This window comes from Pyrgilauda ruficollis, unplaced genomic scaffold (assembly GCF_017590135.1).
Source record: "Pyrgilauda ruficollis isolate IOZ18807 unplaced genomic scaffold, ASM1759013v1 scaffold103, whole genome shotgun sequence".
Lineage (NCBI taxonomy): Eukaryota > Metazoa > Chordata > Aves > Passeriformes > Passeridae > Pyrgilauda > Pyrgilauda ruficollis.
In genome coordinates, this window is record NW_024508435.1 from 1,906,152 (window position 1) to 1,925,761 (window position 19,610).

At 44.4% G+C, this 19,610-nt stretch overlaps 1 protein-coding gene across 1 annotated transcript in view; it reads right to left on the reverse strand.

The window, feature by feature from the left end:
• Positions 1-18,078, reverse strand: part of LOC121354656 (F-BAR domain only protein 2-like) — a gene marked incomplete at its 5' end in the record, with an annotated part of 32,506 nt that extends 14,428 nt beyond the window's left edge. Inside the window, 3 exons of the mRNA XM_041469413.1 lie at positions 13,383-13,535; positions 13,623-13,764; positions 18,004-18,078. Of these exons, the coding sequence (XP_041325347.1) occupies positions 13,383-13,535; positions 13,623-13,764; positions 18,004-18,078 (370 nt within the window). The remainder of the gene's footprint in view (positions 1-13,382; positions 13,536-13,622; positions 13,765-18,003) is intronic.
• Positions 18,079-19,610: the final 1,532 nt, after the last annotated feature.

Sequence of the window (19,610 nt, forward strand, 5' to 3'; positions counted from 1 at the left end):
CTTATAAAATAAGAGCCTTGTTACCCTTGTAAAATCGTGGCTCAGGCCTGCTACTTCAATGAGGAGATTTTTCTCCTGAACTGGTTGAGGGAGGGACTGCTGAAATCTGCTTTTTAGAGGAAACCCCTTCAAAGGTTTCCTGCCAAAATTTGCCCTAAACCAGAACAGTACTCACCCCCTGAGCTGGAAGTGAGAGACAGGGAGCAGAATGAAACCCCCATAATCCAGGAGAGAATGGTCAGTGACCTGTTGTGCCACTTAGACACCCACAAGTCCATGGAGCCAGATGGGATCCACTCAGGGGTACTGAGAGAGTTAGCAGAAGAGCTCGCCAAGTCACTTTCAATCAATTAGTCAATCATTCAGTCCTGGTCAACCAGGGAGGTTCCAGGTGACTGTGAGTTAGCAAATGTTGCATATAGGTAAAGCCTTATAAAATAAGAGCCTTGTTACCCTTGTAAAATCGTGGCTCAGGCCTGCTACTTCAACTAAGCACAGCTAACAGCTAGCCTGGTAAGTTCCCGTGAGAAAGGAATTTTCCCCTGTGAGAAGAAAGACTTTAGTCCTGTGAAACATCTTCTATTTAGGAGACAAGAATGTAAATATCATTAGAGAGGAAAGTTTTCCACGGACATGTACACTAGCAACTACTAACCAATGAACTGAATTGCCATAAGTTACTAACCAATTAGAATTAAATATGATGCATTTAGAAAGCCATATAAATATGAGCTATGAAGAATAAAGATTGGCTATTGCGTATGAAGAAATAAATATCTTTTCTGTCTCTACTGTGACATGATGTCAATCTATAAGGAGTTTCAGAAAGAGGATCCAGGGAAGTACTGGCCTGTCAGCCTGACCTTGATGTCAGGGAAAGTCATGGAGCAGACCATCTTGACTGCCATCATACAGCTTGTTCAGAACAACCATGGAATGAGGCCCAGCCAGCATGGGTTTATGAAAAGCAGGTCCTGCTTGACCAACCTGATCGCCTTCTATGACCAAGTGACCCACTTAGTGGATGAGAGAAAGGCTGTGAATGTTGTCTGCCTGGACTTCAGTAAAGCCTTTGACACTGTTTCCCACAGTATTCTTCTGGAGAAATTGGCTGTTCATGGTGTGGACAGGTGTAATCTCAGCTCGGTAAAAAACTGGCTGGATGGCCAGGCCTGGAGAGTGGTGGTGAATCCAGTTGGCAGCTGGTCACTAGTAGTGTTCCCCAGGGCTCAGTATTGGGGCCAGTCCTGTTTAATATCTTTATCGATGACCTGGAGGAAGGGATCAAGTGTAGCCTCAGTAAGTTCACAGGTAACACCAAGTCAGGCAGGAGTGTTGATCTGCTGGAGGGTAGGAAGACCCTACAGAGGGATCTGGACAGGCTGGATCAATGGACCAAGGCCAGTTGTATGAGTTTCAACAAGGCCAAGTTCCAGGTCCTGCACTTGGGTCACAACAATCCCCTGCAGTGCTACAGGCTAGGGGAAGAGTGGCTGGAAAGCTGCCGGGCAAAAAAGGACCTGGGGGTGCTGGTTGACAACGTCTGAACATGAGCCAGCGTGTGACCAGGTGTCCAAGAATGCCAATGGCATCCTGACTTGCATCAGAAATAGTGCGGCCAGCAAGACTAGGGAATTGTTTCTTCCCCTCTACTTGGCACTGGTGAGGCCACACCTCAAGTACTGTGTTCAGTTTTGGGCCCCTCACTACAAGAAAGACAATGAAGTGCTGGAACATGTCCAGAGAAGACAACAGAGCTGGGGAAGGGTCTGGAGCACAAGTCTGATGAGGAGAAGCTGAGGGAGCTTGGTGGACTCAGCCTAGAGAAAAGGAGACTCAGGAGGACCTTATCACTCTCTACAACTACCTGAAAGAAGGTTGTAGCAAAGCAGGGGTCAGTCTGTTCTCCCAGGTAACAAGTGACAGGATGAGAGGAAACAGACTCAAGTTCCACCAGAGGAGGTTTAGATTGGATATTAGGAATTTTTTTTTCACTGAAAGGGTTGTAAAGCATTGGAAAAGGCTGTCCAGGAAAATAGTAGAGTTATCATCCCTGAAAGTGTTCACAAATATGTGGATATGGCATTTTAGAACATGGTGAACATGGTGGTGGTGCTAGGTTGATGGTTGGACTTGATGATCTTAAAGGTTTTTTCTAACTTTAATGATTCTATGAAAAAGAGAAAATGCCATTAGAGACAGGGAAAGATAACCTGTTTCCTCTACTACTTCATTTTGTGAAAACTGGAAAAAGTTACAATGTTGCCACCAAGTCAAGGGAGGTGAGGCCACACCTGAGTCCTGTGTCCAGTTCTGGGCTCCCCGATACAATAGAATAGAGCAATTCAATTGGAAGGAAGATAAAACACTCATCTAATTCAAATGCCTGACCACTTCAGGGCTGATGAAAAGTTACAGCATTATATTAACGGCATTGTCCAAATGCCTCTTAAACACTGACAGGCTTGGGGCATCAACCTCCTCTCTAGGAAGCCCATTCCAGTGTTTGACCACCCTCTTGGTAAAAAAAATGCTTCCTTAGGTCCAGTTTGAACTTCCCCTGGCACAGCTGTGAACTATTACCATGCATACTGTCACTGGATCCCAGGGAGAAGAGCTCAGCACCTCCCTCTCCACTTCCCCTCCTCAGGGAGCTGCAGAGAGCCATGAGGTCACCCTGCAGCCTCCTTTTCTTCAAACTAGACAAACCCAGAGTCCTCAGCCACTCCTCACAGGACATCCCTTCCAGCCCTTTCACCAGCTTGGTTGCTCTCTGAATGCATTCAAGGACCTTCACATTCTTCTTTAATGGTGGGGCTGAGAACTGCACACAGCACTCAAGGTGGGGCCACACCAGCACTGAATACAGTGGGATAACCACCTCTTGATTGTCTGGTTCTTTTGTGTCTGATGCACCCAAGAACACAGTTTGCTCTCTGGGCTGCCAGGGCTCACTGCTGACTCATACTGAGCCTGCTGCCAACCAGTACCCCCAGATCCCTTTCTACAGGGCTGTTGTCCAGCCACTCCTCTCCCAATTTATACTTGTGCCCGGCATTTCTCTGTCTTCACTGCAACCCTTTGAACCCTGCCCTTCAGCCAGTTCTTCACCCAGTGCATCATGAACCTGCTCATCCCACAGTTGGACAACTTGTCCAGAAGGATGCTGGGAGGGAGTATTAGGTTTGCATGGCAGTGGGGGGGGGGGCTACAGGGGTGGCTTCTGTGAGAAACTGCTGGAAGCTTCCTCCATGTCTGACACAGCCATTGCCAGCTGGTTCCAAGACAGACCCCCCCACTGGCCAAGGCCAAGCCAATAAAAGATGGTAGTAATGCCTCTGGGGTAACATATTTAAGAAGGAAAAAAAAAGTTATGCCACAGAAGCAATTGCAGCCAGACAAGAGCGGAGTAACAATATGTGAGAGGAACAGCTCTCCAGACACCGAGGTCAGTGGAGAAGGAGTGGGAGGAGGTGCTCTAGGCACCAGAGCAAAGATTCCCCTGCAGCCTGTGGTGCAGACCATGGTGAAACAGCTGTGTCCCTGCAGCCCATGGAAATTCATGAAGGAGCAGAGATCCACCTGCAGAGGAGACTCATGCCAGAGTAGGTGGATGCCTGAAGGTGGCCGTCACCCTGTGGGAAGCCTGCACTGAAGCAGGCTCCTCACAGGACCTGTGGCCCCATGGGGGACTCATGCTGGAGCAGCCTGTTCCTGATGGACTGCACACCATGGAAAGTGACCTATGTTGGAGCAGTTCATGAAAACCTGCAGCCTGTGGGAAGGAGTTCATTGAGGACTGTCTCCTGTGAGAGGGACCCCACACTGAAGCAGGGGAAGGAATCCTCTCCCTGAGGAGGAAGCAGCAGCAGAAACAACACATAATGAACTAACTATAATCCCCTTTCCTTATCCCACTGTGTTGCTGGCAGGGAGAAGGAAGAGAATGAGGAATTAAGTTAAGCCCAGTGGGGAAAAGGTGTTTTTAGAAATTGTTTTGCTTCTCATTATCCTGCTCTGATTTGACTGGTAATAAATTCAGTTAATTTCCCCAAGTCGAGTCTGTTTTGCCTGTGATTGTAACTGATAAATGATCTCCCCCATTCTTACTTTGACCTACAACCTTTCACTATATTTTCTCCCCCTCCCCCAGCTGAGGAGAGGAGCAATAGAGCGGCTTGGTGGGCACCTGGCATCCAGCCAAGGTCAACTCACCACAGTCCTTGTGGCATCCAATGTGGGGTGAGACAAAGGCAGTTATATATATATATATGTATTACATGCTGTAGTAATAGTAGTTATCGAGTAACAAGCTCCTGTGCAGGACATGGAGTTTGTCAGCTGCACCACTTATCTCTTTATTTTGCTGAATTTGGGAACATGTTAATACAGACAATGGTTCTGTGCTTTGCCCTGGCATTGACAGCCTTGTGCTGTGGGAACTGTCTTGTGAAAAAGATGAGGGAATACATCTTCCTCTCCCTACCTGGGTCTGATGTGGATGGTTTTATTATGCAGGCTCCAGAGGTCCTTGTTCACCCTTACGTGATTTATTTGATACTACTACTAAACATTGTTGGCATATTACAATGTTTGTGGAATGTGGTGTCGCCCTGGTGTAAGAGATGACTCTTCAGCGAGGCAATACTGAAATGCAGCCTGAGGCATCCAGTTCCTGGGTGGCAGTGTGTGTGGAAGAATTTGAGAAGTTTCCTAGGGCAATTATCACCTCCCATTACCGGGGACTTTACACCTGAACAGGCAATGAACCCTAACAAATTGATAAAAGGGTGCCTTGCTTACCCCAGTGAATACCAGCAGCTTCTTGCCCTGTACTGGGGCCTGGCCTGTGCCTACAGAGCCACAGCTCAGTACTCTGAGAGAACTGTAGTTGAGGCAGGAACCAAAACTGCATTTCAGGACACTATAGCTGAGACAGGGACTCAAAACACAGCAACTACAGTAATTGCTGCAGTAGTGAAAAAGAAAAGGTAGACAAGGAGAGGTTCATATAATTGATTAGAAAGGGGGAGGAGGAGGAGGAAGATGGGGAGGAAGAGGAAGAAGAGGAAGAAGAAGAAAGAAAAGAAAAGAATGAGGAAAGGAAGGGTCTGATCACAAAGCTGGTCCTTCAACAAAGAAACTGAAGAAAGGAGTGAGACAATTCAAACAGGAAACAGTGGTTACTCAGTCCCTGACCTCATCAGAACTTTGAGACATGCAGTAAGATAGCAGCTGCCAGCCAGGTGAGTGGACTTCTGCCTGGCTGCTTCAATGCTGGGATAATGGGGCTGACAGTCAGCAATTGGAAGGTCATGAAGTCTGACAGCTGGGATCCCTTGCTAGAGACTGGGGAATTGAGAGCGGAATTGTAAAGGAGGCAGTAATTTGCAGTCTCTGGAGGTGGCTCCTCTTAAGCACGAGGGCAAGATATCAATTTAAGGAAGATCTTGTGAACTCCCTAGGAAAGTGGACCACTGCAGATGAAGGTATCCAGTACTTGAGAGAATTAGCAGTGCTGTAAGTCATCTGTAGTGATCTAAAAAATTTTAATGTCTCTAAAGATCCAGAGGATGTCCCTTGCACAATGGCCATGTGGAGGAAAGTGATTCAAAGTGCCCCAGCATCATATTTCAGCAGCTTGGCAGCAATGTATTACCCAGAAACAGATACACCAGATGCAGAGAGTCTTCCTGGCTCTAAAACTTTGAAGAAAATCTCTGTCCTTCCTCATCCCCCTGGGCAAGCACCTCAGCTGTCAGGGGCACCCCAAGAAAGCAGTCCTCTCCTGCCCTGCCCAGAGGAAAAGGAAGACCCAAGCACAGGCCATGTGGTGCATTTTGGCTCTTTCTGCATGACCAGGGGAGGATATGAGGAGATAGGATGGTGAACCCACCTTAAAGCTGCAAGCCTGTGTCCATGGACTGAGAAGGAAGAGAGCTGTTGAGAAGGGATCACTCAAGAAGGCTTTCAGTGTAGTTGACCCAGAGAGACAAGAAGGCAATCAGCAATCTCCCAGACATAAACGAATGAGACATGGGGATCCGAAATTAACTTAGAGTAGAAATTGATTTATGATTTAGGATAGCTATTTTAGATGAAATGTGATGTTTAACTTGCTTAGTCTGTAACTTGCTGTGCTTGAAAAGGCCTGCAGAGATGAACAAAGGAATGCAAGGCCCTGATAAGAACAGTCTTCTACCCCAAACAAGGTGAAAAGACTGTGAGTTTCCAAGCTGGAGAGAGATAAGAAGGGCTCCTTGAACCTTGAAACCAGCTGAGACCAGAACTGAGGTTGGGTTACAGCCAAGAGACCAAGGGGGCATGTGTAGAAGGATGGGGTAAAAAAGTTCATCTCCGAGGAAGACCATTTACTTCCTCCCTTGCGACCACCAGGTGACCACCAGAGAGCTCTGCACAAGCCCAGAAGGACTGATAAGCTAATTTTAATCCAAAGCAGGGCTGGGCTGGGCTAGAATATGAATATGCATGGACCTATTGCAAAACTTAATGCATATGCAATATTTTAGCAGATAAAAGAGGGGTTGAATTCTCAGGAGGTGCACATACCTTTGTGGAGTGATCCTGCATGCGCCTGGCACTGAATAAATGCATGCCTACTTTACAACTTTTACGAGTTGTGGAGTTTTTTCCGTGGATCAAAGAACTGAAATGACCTCCTTTGAACCTGGTGAGGGGACTTCAGGTCTGATACTGCAAGGGTCAGACAGTGAATACTCTGACCAGGAACAGGAATAGAGGGTCCGTGTCTTCAGCCAGGAGGAGGAAAGGGATGGCTGGGCATACTGGACTGTGTGGATTCAATGGCCTGGCACATCAGATCCACAGAAGTATAAAGTTTTAGTTGATACTGATGCCAAAATTATTTTTCATTTTTTATATATTCTTCATATATATTAATCACTCTGTACACTGTTATTATATAGTTTCTTAATTTTGGTACTTTTCCGATTAGACAAACAAATTTCTGAGGGCCAGTTCTAATCTCATTTCTTATGGGAATCAAGGACAAGACACCTTCCCAAGACACTTTCCCATAAACGACTAGCAAGGAAGGGGGGCTTCAGAAGGGGTTGAACCAAGAGAGTGAATTACTTAATCACCTGTGTTTCTAAATGGGGATTCTTTTCAATTATGCTAATTCACTAAACTTATAAAACTGTATGTGCCCTATGTCACGTGTGCATCTTCTGTGCATTTTCAGTGTGTTGTGCACCTGGAGGGACCTTCATTAAAATGGAAACTGCTTTTTATTACCTAACCTTGTTTGGCTCTTGATTTTAGGGCTCAAAAAGGCAACATACTGGTGCACAGTACACACTGATGCCCTCAAGGCACTGGAGTGTAGAACCCATCTGGATCTCTGGAGTGACAGGGGTATGCCAAAAGTTGTCTGTATTGAAGACTGAGGGGAGTTTAATGGGGGACAAATGGAAAAAGCACCCCACTGTGACTGGCCCAGAGGCCCCTTGTATCCTTGACATCAACTATCTCAGGAGAGGGTAAATCAAAGATCCAAAGGGGTATCAATGGGCTTTTGGTGTAGCTACTATGAATACAGACAAGATCAGTTATCTACCTTTCCTGGCCTCTCAGAAGATCTCTTCATTGTGGGATTGTTGCAAGCAGAAGAATAGCAGGTGCCAATTGCTACCAGGCCAGTGCACCAGCAATATTGCACCGAGACTCTCTGGCTCCCCATACATGAACTGATCCATCAACTGGAGAGCCAAGGAGTGCTCAGGAAGACTCACTTGCCTTTTAATAGCCCCATTTGGCCAATGGGAAAGTCTAATGGAGAATGGAGACTAACAGTAGACTATCATGGCCTGAACAAAGTAACACCACCTGAGTGCTGCCATACTGGACATGTTGGAACTTCAGTATGAGCTGGAGTCAAAGGCAGCCAAATGGTGCCACAATTGATATCACTAATGCATTTTTCTCAATCCCTCTGGCAGCAGAATGCAGGCCAATTTGCTTTCACTTGGAGGGGTGTCCAATACACCTGGAATTGACTGCCCCAAGGGTGGAAACACAGCCCAACCATCTGCCATGTACTGATCCAGGCTGCACTGGAACACTGTGATGCCCCTAAACATCTGAAGTATATCAGTGACATCACTGTGTGGGGCAACAAATCAGAAGTGTTTGAGAATGGAAAAGGAATAATTCAGATTCTTTTGAAATCTGGTTTCACCATAACAAGAAGCAAGGTCAAGGGACCTGCATAGGAGATCCAGTTTTAAATAATAAAATGGCTGGATGGACATTGTCACATCCCTATGGATGTGGTCAACTAGGTCTCTACTGGCTAACATGGAGGAAACACAAGCTTTCCTAGACCTTGTGGGGTTCTGGAGAATGCACATTCCAGGTTATAGCCAGCTTGTGAGCACTCTCTATCGAGTGACCTGGAAGAAGAACCATTTTGAGTGGGGCCTTGAGCAACAACAGGTCTTTGAGCAGATAAAACAGGAAATAGCTTGTGTGGTAGCTCTTGGGTCTGTTTGGACAGGACCAGCCGTGCAAAATATACTCTACACTGCAGATGGGGAGCATGGTCTCACTTGGAGCCTTTGTCAAAGGACATCAGGAAAAACATGAGGTCAACCATTAAGGTTTTGGAGCAGAGGTTTTAAGGATCAGAATCCCAGTACACTTCAACTGAAAAAGAGATATTAGCAGCCGATAAGGGTGTTCAAGCCACCTCAGAAATTGTTGGGACAGAAGCATGTCTCCTCTTGGCACTGCAACTGCCCATGCTACACTGGCTGTTCAAAGGAAACATCCCCATGGCACATCATGCAACCAGCGCTACATGGAGTAAGTGGGTAGCATTGATCATGCAGCAAGCTTGACTGGGAAAACCCAACAGCTCAGGAATCCTGGAAGGGATAATGTACTGATAATGTTGCTTCCAAGAAGCACTACCATATAACAAGTTATTGGAAGACAAAAGAGGCTATGCTCTATTTACTAATGGATCTTGTGGTGGTAGGAAACCATTGGAGGTGGAAAAGCTGCTGTGTGGAGTCAGTTTGCAGAAGTGAAAGCCATCCAACTAGCCCTAGAAATTGCTGAATGACAAAAGTAGTTTGTACTCTATACTGACTCCTGGATGGTGGCTAATTCCCCATGGGGGTGGCTGCAGCAGTGGAAGAAGACCAATTGGCAGTGCAAAAGTAAACCCATCTGTACTGCTGCATTGTGGCAGGACATCGCTGCACGGGTAGAAAACATGACTCTGAAGGTACGTCATGTAGATGTTCAAGTGCCCAGAAGTCATACCACTGAAGAACATCAGAACAATGAACAGGTAGATGAGGCTGCTAAGATTGGAATAGCTCAGGTAGGCTTAGACTGGAAGCAAACGTGTGAGCTATTTATAGCCCAAGAGGCCCATGAAACATCAGGACATCTAGGAAGGGATGCAACATACAGATGGGTTAGTGATCAAGGGGTGGACCTGACCACAGAGGCCATCACACAGGTTATTCACAAATGTGAAACGTGCTGCAATTAAGCAAACCAATATGGCGAGGCCTAGTGTCCTGGTTTTGCATTAATTGAATTTTTGGTGAAGAGGAACAAATCAGCTATGGAAGTAATCCTCTGAGAGAAGCTGCTTAACAGCTTCCTCTGTGCCTGCCAAAAGCCAATTGCTGGCTAGCTTTGAGAATTGGCACACTGCTAAGCCAGTTAGAGAAGCTAGAAACACCTCTATGAGACCATATTTAAGAAAGAAGAAACCGCAAGAAGTTCCTTTTTTCCTTTCTGCCCTTGAAGGGGTGGCTGGCAGGCCCAGTGGGCCCCAGGACAGGCCGGGCCCTGCCCCACTGCTGGGCCCTGGGCCAAGCTGTCCCAGCAAAAACCAGCAAAACTGCTGAGATTCTGCCTGGGCGCTCCTGCCGCTGCGGGGAGGGGGGGGCACTGGGCCACAGCACAGCCCCCCAGCACAGCCTCTGAGATTTCTGCCACTGGGAAGTCATCCCGGCGCTGCGAGTAATTATGCAGCCGAGCCACAAGTAATTATGCAGCCAAAATCAACACCATGAGCAGCTCCCCAGCTGCTGCCCAGCAGAGATCATGTCACCAACAGCGAGAGGCAATTCCCCGATGCAAAGCTTGGATGAGATTAACCTTTTCAGCACTGCAGAACTTTATAGTTTTTCAATTAATAGAGCTTGAGAACAGACAAACCTACAGACACCAATTCTCTCCAGAATCAGAGAAAAGAAAAAGGTGAAGACATGTGAGGAGAACAACATGGAAGCACCAAGGTCAGTGGAGAGAGGGGAGGAAGAGATGCTTCAAGCCTCGGAGCAGAAATTATTCTGCAAACAATGGTGAAGACTATAGTACACCAGACTATTTCCCTGTAATTCATAAAGCATATGGGGGGATGCAGCATTCACCCACAGCCCATGAGAACTGGAGAATATAGATGCTGAAAAAGCTGTGATCAGACTTGAACAGAGAGAGAGACAACTTTTGCTTTCAGAGATAGGACTCTTTGCTTCTAGACTAGAACAGTTCATCCTTAAAAATTGTACCCCATAAGCCAGTGGCCCTCGATAGCAGTTGTGGGAAGACTGCCAAGTCGATGGGAGGGACTTTCACACTGTGAGCAGGTACCGGGCGGACTGTTTAGCCATGAAATTAAAACCATGGGAGAACTGTTAGTCGTGGGAATAATTCTATGGCCTAGAAGAAGAGACTCCTCTCCCTAAGTGAACTGAAGAAAGATTCTTTTTAGAAGTGATAAACTGACTGAATATCCTGGGTTTTGTCTCTTTGCATTGTCAGTGAGAAAGAAAGAGGAGCTGGGGGAAGGAAAGGTGTTATAAAGGTTTATTTTAGTTCTTACCATTCTTCTTTTAATTCAGTTAATAAAGTTTTCTTTATACCTTTTAAAGTTTTGAGCCTGTCTTGCCCTTGAAGCCTTTTCTCCTAATCCTTATCTCAACCCCATGAGCTTTATTTTAACTGGGTTTTTTTCACCTCCTCTGCTCCAATTATAGCAGAGGAAGATGAGTAGATGATTTTCATGAGTGCACTGGCGTTTGGCCAGCGGTCAACCTGCTACACCTAGCAAATTGACTCTATTGGACCACTGCCAAGACAAGAGCCACCACTGCCACTGCCAAGGCAAGAGCTACATACTCGCCATGATGGAGGCAGCTATTGGTTAGCTGGAAACACACCTTGTAAACCATGCCACTTCCTAAACACCATCTCAGGTCTTGCAAGGCACATTTTGTGGTGACATGGTACCTCAGAAAGAATTGAATGAGACTATGGGCCTCATTTCTGAAATAACCTCATAAACTCCTGGGCAAAGAAACATGGTATTGAGTAGATATATAACATCCTTTATTACCCACTCTGGAAAGATTGAGACTGTTAAAGACTATGTTGAGACCACTGGGCAATGGGGCATGGAGGCATTGGGATGCAAATTTAACAGAAGCCACTTGGATGGTTAACACCAGAGGACCTGCTAATTGCCCTGGTCCTGCCCAAATAAAATCCCTACATACTGTGGGAAGAGATAAGGCCCCTATACTACACACAGGAAAACTACATCAACCGCCTTTCCTTTATCTACTAGGTGGGTGACCTTATCATAGGAGATCAAATTAGTTAAACAGAACTTTCACTTTGTGAACCCATGTTGGCTGTGCCTGATTGCATTGTCCTTTAAACACCTTTCAATAGTACCGAGTACAATCTTCCTGTAATTTTACCAGATACTGAGGTTAGACTAACAGGTCTATTGATCCCTAGGTCTTCCCTCTCATCTTTTTTGTAAATTGGAATAATGTTGACTAGCTTCTGGTGAGTAGGCACCTCCTCAGACTCTCCAGACCTTTGGTAGATGATGGAGAGGGGTTCTGCTGTAACATCTACTAGCTCCTTCTGAGACAAATTCCATCAGACACTGTGGACTTATGAACATTCAGCTGATACAGCTGGTCCCTCACAATTTCAGTGTCCACAAATGGAAAGGCAATGTTCCCACAGTCATGGTCCTCTGACTCAGATCTTGGGCTGCCCAGTCACCCATCAGTATTATTAAAGACTGGCGGGTGGGGGAAGCACTGAATACATTCACTTTTTCTTCATCCTTATTAGTCAGATGACCATCTTCAACAAGTATTGGTCCAATGTTTTCTTTAGACCTCCTCCTGCTATTAATGTATTTAAAGAGAGACATGGACATACTAGAGAGAGTTCAGCAACAGACCAAAAAGATAATCAAGGGACTGGAGCATCTCTCCCATGAGGAAAAGCTGAGAGAGCTGGGGCTGTTCAGCCTGGAGAAGAGAAGGCTCTGGGGAGATCTTGCCAATGCATGTAAATACCTGAAGGGAGAATGCAAAGAGGAGAGACAGGCTCTTTTCAGTGGTGCTCAGTGACAGGGCATGAGGCAATGGGCATAGACTGAGACATGGGAGCTTCCACCTGAACATCAGGAAACATTTTTTTTACTGTAAGAGTGACCGAGCACTGGAACAGTGTGTCCGGGGAGATTATGGAACCTCTATTCTTGGAGATTTTCAAAGCCATCTAGTCACAGTCCAGGGCAGCAGGCTCTAGGTGATCCTGCCTGAGCAGGGGGATTGGACAAGATGACCTCCAGAGGTCATTGAATGGTTTGGGTTGGAAGGGACCTTAAAGATCATGCAGTTTCAACCCTCCTGCTATGGGCAGGGACACCTTCCACTAGGCCAGATTGCTCAGAGCCCCATCCAACCTGACCTTGGACACTTCCAGGCGTGGGACACTCAAATCTTCTCTAAGGTCCCTTCCAACCGTAAACATGCTGTGATTCTATAAATGGATCAGGCTCCCCCATGACCCAAGAAGAGTACTAAATGCAATCCCTTGGAGTTTTGGTCCATGTTACTGGAACCTCTTAAATTATCATTGAAAGTAATGTTAACTTGTTTTTCTTCCCAATGAAACAGACTTCAAATACTCCCATAATTAGCTGCTTTATCTCACTTGAAGAGACAACACAAACTTCTTACTCATTAATTAATTAACAAAGGCATTGAATGTTTGCATATTTACTTAATAAAATGCATCTGAAAACAGAAGCTGAAATATACAATTTCTGTAAAGGCCACTGAACAAAATTATCATATGATGCAGGTAATTACAAAATAAAGAATTAAAACTGCAGTACAGTTAGAACAGATAAGGAAGTGCAAACAAAACCAGGCATTGAAAGCATCATGCACATTATGAAATAGCCATAACCACTTTTAGTCCTTTTTGAGCATTTCATTAGTACAAGGTGAATGTTACAGATTGACAATACAATAAATTTAAGTAAGATGTCACAGAACTACCTTATAAACTTCTCTCTGTGTTGCTCCTTCCTTTTTCAAACGTTCTTGTTCAACAAACTTTGCATTGTAGTTTTCCTTTGATTTCTGTAAGGCCTGAGTGATACTTTGAATATTTTGCACTGCTTCCAAAGTTCCTGAAACATCTTCTTTAGTCTGCCAAATATCACATACTTGTCAAAAAAAAAAAACATTTTAACATTAACAAGTCATTGGTCATGCATAAGAAAAATAATTAATAACCTTTTTATAAGTTTTGATTTGTTCATCTCCATACTTATGAACTTCTTTTATTAGCTCTTGTAATCTCCGCATGAGGTCCAAGTGACAGCTCGCCAGTTTTTCTGTTGAGATTTTGAAAACATCCCAAACTGGTGCAAATGTCCTAGATTGAGGGGACAAAAAATAATACAAAATTTAATGCTCATCTGGATTTGTACTACAATCTGGACTGTTACTAACCAGGAGGGACTGGTTGAAGACAGGAAGGCTGGTGGCAGCCTTGGCTGTAGCAACCATGAGATGGTGGAACTCAGGATCCTGTGTGGAGGAAGCAAAGCAGTAAGCAGGACTAGAACCCTGAACTTCTGGAGACCTAGCCTCTACCTCTTCAGGGACCTGCTTTAAGGAATTGCATGGGATAGGGCTCTAGAGGAGTCCAAGAGAACTGGTCAATATCTAAGTACCATTTCCTCCAAGCTCGAGAGCAGTGTATCCCCATGAGCAAAAAGTCAGGCAAAAGGGGCAGGAGACCTGAATGGATGAGCAGGGAACTTGTAGCAAATCTCAAATGGAAGAAAGAACTTTATGGGATGTGGAAAAAGGGACAGGCCACATGGAAGGACTATAGAAACATCATCAGGATATGCAGGGATGCAATGAGGAAGGCCAATGCCCACTTGGAATTGAGTCTGGTAAGGGATATCAAAGACAACAAAAAGGGCTTCTACAAGAACATCAGCAGCAAAAGGGAGATTAGGGAAAATGTGGGTCTGCTGCTAAATTAGATGAGTGTCCTGGCAATGGAAGACACAGAGAAGGCAGAATTACTAAATGCCTCTTTGCCTCAGTCTTTACTGCTGAGGATGGCCCTCAGGAATCCCAGACCTTGGAGGTAAAAGAAGGTTGGAGAAAGGAAGACTTCCCCCTGGTCGTAGAGGGTTGGGTTAGAGATTGGCTAAACAGATGCAACAGCCATAAATCTATGGGCCTTGATAGGGTAAACCCAAGGCTGAGAGAGCTGGCATATGTTGTTGCTCTGCCACTCTCCAACATCTTTGAAAAATCATGGAGAATGGACGAGGTGCTCAATGACTGGAGGAAGCCCAATGTTACTCCCATTTTCAAAAGGGGCAAGAAGGAGGACCCAGGAAGCTACTGGCCAGTCAGCATGCATCTCCAAGCATGTAGAAGAAAACCGTCAGAAGTAGTCAGCATGGATTCACTGAGGGGAAATCATGCATGACCAGTCTGACAGCCTTCTATGATGATATGGCAGAATGGGTTGATGAGGAGAGAGCAGTAGATGTTGTCTACCTTGAGTTCAGCAAGGCATTTGACACTGTCTTGGTTTGAAAAGACAGGCATCTGCTAAGGAAGGCAGGAGCCTCTCTTGAAATGGAAAATGTAAACCCCCTCCCTCTGAATTATTATAATTTTGAAATTAAGGGGCTCTCAGGCAAAGATGTGGGAGTAGGAATAACAGTTCTTTATTAAGAAAAATAAAAATAAAAAATAAATGCAGTAATACAAAACAACACTGACAGAGTCAGAATGTGACTTGACACCCTGTTGGTCAGGGGCTTGGTAGCAGTCCAATTAAATGGTGGCTGCAGTCCTCCTGGAGTGACAAATGTGGTTCTGTTGAAGCAGTGATCCTGTAGAAAGGGTGTAGTTTTCCTCTGAAGGTCCAGTGGTAGTGTGGATGGGCCTGGTCTTCTTCTGGAAATCCAATGGGAAAGAAAGCTGCCCCTTTGGAAATCCAATGGGAAAAGGCTGCCTGTGTTGTTCCAAATCTCCAGTTATATCCAGGTAGGAATGCTTGGCTCCTCCCCCTGGGCAGAGCATCTCACAATGGGATGATGTAATTTTATCAGTCATGCAGTGACACATTCAATGGCCCATTAACAGAAGATATTTCCTGAAGGGAGGATTGGTTGTGGAAGAGATAAAGAAAACTGCTCCACCTGATTTTAACAGGTGGCCCAATTAACAGAAGATAACTCCCACCTGGTTCTAACAGATGGCAATAGTATACACACCCCCAGCCACATCTTGCATTTGCAACCTAAGATAGTCTCCCATAACATCCATAAATTAGATGAATGGCCAATGAGGTGGATCAAGAACTGGCTTAATGGCAGAGCTCAGAGGGTCATGCTCAGCAGAGTAGAACCCAGTTGGAGGCCTGTAGTCAGTGGCATTCCCCATGGATCAATACTGGGTCCAGTCTTATTCAATTTGTTTATCAAGGTCCTGGACAAAGGGATAGAATATACCCTCTGCAAGTTTGCTGCTGATTCAAAATGGAGAGGAGTGACTGATACACCTGAAGGCTGTGCTGCCATTCAGCAAGACCTTGATAGTCTGGAGAGTTGGATGGAGAGAAACCTAGTGAGGTTCAACAAGGACAAGTGTAGGGTCCTGCACCAGAAGAGGAATAACCTCAATTACCAGTATAGGTTGGGTGCTGACCTACTAGAGATCAGCTCTGTGGAGAAGGATGTGGGAGTCTTGGTGGATGACAAATTGACCATGAGCCAGCAGTGTGCCCTTGAGGCCAGAAGGGAAAATGGTATCATAGGGTGCATTGGGAAGAGTGTGGTCAGCAGGGTGAGGGACGTGATCCTGCCCCTCTATTTAGCCCTAGTGAGGCCACACCTGGAGTACTGTGTCCAGTTCTGGGCTCCTCAAGTACAAGAAAGACAAGGAACTACTGGAGAGGGTCGAGCAGAGGCCGCAAAGATGATGAGGGGTCTGGAGCATCATTCTTAGGAGAGACTGAAGGAACTGGGCCAGTTTAGTCTAGAGAAGACTTTGGGGGCATCTCATCAATACATATAAATATCTCAAAGGCAGGTGCCAATAGGACTGTGCCAAACTTATTTCAGTGGTTCCCAGTGACAGGACAAGGAGCAATGGCCATAAACTAAAACACAAGAAGTTCTACCTCAACATGAGGAAGAGCTTCTTTCCAGTGAGAGTGACAGAGCACTGGAACAGGCTGCCCAGGGAGGTAATGGAGTCTCCCTCTCTCAAGACATTCAAAATCCACCTGGATGCATTCCTGTGTAACCTGCTCTAGGTGACCCTGCCTTAGCAGGGGGGTTGGGTGGGATGATCTCCAGAGGTCCCTTTCAACCCTAATTATTCTGTGTTTTTTTTCTTTGTTGATTTTTTTTTCAAAGTAGTGCTACAGTGTAACTGATATGTCTACAGAATTTCAGCTCTGTTGCTAAAACTGAAGCAAATAAAAAACTCAGCCACAGCTATAAATATTATTTGATGTTTTAAATGTACTTGGCATCTTACTTAATTTTTCAGTGTTATATGTTTTACCTGTGTTGACTCTATTGAGTAAAATGCAGCAAATTAACTTATTCTTCTCAGTCAGCAACACAATAATGACAAATGATATTCCTAAAGATGATACAAGAGCAGCTCGAAAAATTGAACATGTACAGGTATTTTTATGTTCATACTTGAATAGTGAAAAGAACCCAAAAGGTACTTGGCTAATTAAGTTTTCAGTTGTCTTACATCATTACGGCCACAGGGTTAACCATATAGTAAAGGAAGGTGAAGGACAGGTAATTCTTCAGATTCAGATTTCTATACTGCATGGACTTCTCCAGCTATTCTAAAGATACACTCCTACTTCAATTTCTAGGTCAGTGTGGCTGAAAAATCAACACTATGTATAGCCTTTAAAGCACTGATGTTATAACTAACATGAAAATACAGAACCTTTGAAGAGCAGCAACAACTAGTATCAAATTATCCAGTGAGGAAAGCTCTCCACATTTCTAGCTGTGATTACTACAAATAAAAATCATCTTTAACCTCATGTAAGAAGTCTGAGCTGTTGGCATAATATTTCTAATTTTAAAAAATCCATTAACATTCAATTGAAAAAAAAACATATCCTGTGCATAAAATTTTAATTAAGCTATGGAATAAATCAATTGAAAACTCTCATTCTTAACATGTCCAAAGACAGAGAAAACACTTGAAAAAGTAGAAATAATAAAATTTAAAAATTCACTGCCACATTTGCAGAGCATAAGTTCTTTCTTCAAATTAATTACCATAGGCTTAGGAACACAGAATAGAAAATCACATTCTTTATTATGTCTCAAAAAACCTCAACCTTAAACACAGAGGAACAGGCAACTCCTCTGTGGTGTTTGGCTTTTTGGTTTGGGTTGGTTTTTTTACATTGTGAATAAAGAACTATACAGTCTTGTTTTTCATAGCTGCATGATATTTTGCATAGCTGCACAGTAACTGAAAAACTAAGAATCATTAAATGTGGAAAAGTTATGGTACTTTGAACATCATCAATAAAATAGAATCAAACTTGATGCTTAACATGTTAAACTATTTCTCTCTTCTACACACTTACCCAAGTTGTGTGTAATTGCTCACTGATTTGGCTAGTTTTGTCATTGATCTTGAATACACCTCCTCTATTGCAGCCCTGTCAAAGAAAGCAATCAAAAGTATAATTGAAATTTTGAAGATATTTAAAGAAAAATGAATAGGCACTCTAAAGATGCAAAGCATAGGAATTTTTACTTCAGCTGAAAATTACTCTATTCAACAACTATATACAAAAGCACAGAAGTATATTAAAAAAAAATAAATCTAAGAACACTGATAGAAGGTTGCAGGGAACAGAAACAAATAAAACCTAAGGGCTTCTGTGGGCTTTCACAATCAGTGAGGAAACTAAACTCCAAATAAACTACTCCCTTTCCCCCACCCCCTCAGACAATGAAGAGACAACAGGGAGAGATTATAAGTTAAAATAACAATTTACTAAAGTCACAAATAACAATGGCATCAATATAAAAAAATACATAAACAGAAGGTGCCTTACCCACAAAAAGGAATTTACTGCTGGGAACAAAGAAAAACACTTCCCATGATACTGAAATAGGCCAGAGAGAAACTTTCTAACAGTTTTGAATATTAGAAGGCAGGCATTCTTTATTGCAGTGCTGGTTACTCAGAGGATCCTCCCCCTAATTGAGTGCCCCGAGCATCAGGTAAACAGAGTTTTTATTATACACGCTGATTACATATTCATTAGCTATCCCCACTTACTTGCTTTATATGTATTACTTTAGTTTACATTGTCATACCTTAGTCCTTATATGGTTCTTTGGAGTCTGTCTTCAATGTCTGGTGTCCTTTTTAGGTGGCTGTTCCTCAACTCCCGCTTTTGAATAAGTGCAATATTGTTGTTTTGCATAACTTCTGTTTGCCCAAGTTACATCCTTTATCTATTTCTCCAAAGCTATGCTGTTCTGTTCTACTGTCCTTATCACCCAAAGACAGCACCTGACATGATTGCCAAACAAAGGAAAAATGGCAACCAATCCCATGGCGGTGGCAGCTGCAGTGTTGGTTTGTGGCTGTGGCTACAGCTTGGCTCCACTCAGCTCAGCTAGGCTTCATTGTGGCTTGGGCTTCACACAGCTCAGCTGGGCTCCACTACGTGCCACTACCACTCTTTTTTTTTCTCAAAGTGGCATCTTGGGCTCACCATTGCTGTCCTCCAGCAGCAAACCACAAAAGCCATAGATCAGAGCAATGGGAAAGGGACTGCCAGTGGCAAAGAGGGGCTAGGTCTGCTGGGCTGTCCCCAATACCTTCTCCCCAGAGAGAGCCAGGCAAGATGGCCCTTTTCCAGCATCTGGCCTTCAGCCTTTCCTGATGAAACCACACCTCCCAGCAGTGACGTAGGTGCTATCAAATATTAAACACCAAAGCTCCATCCCCTGGCTTTGAAACCATAACATTATCCACCACTTATTCTATACCATCTACATCATGCCCAGATTTACACCTTTCAACTATATACATACATATATATATATATATATACACACACACATATAACTATGCACAGGCACAGGTATGATTTCAGTAGTCACTGATCATCCCCCCAAGATGTTTGTAGAGTTCATTTAGTCCATGGATGTGGAAGGAGCTAACAGTGGGCCT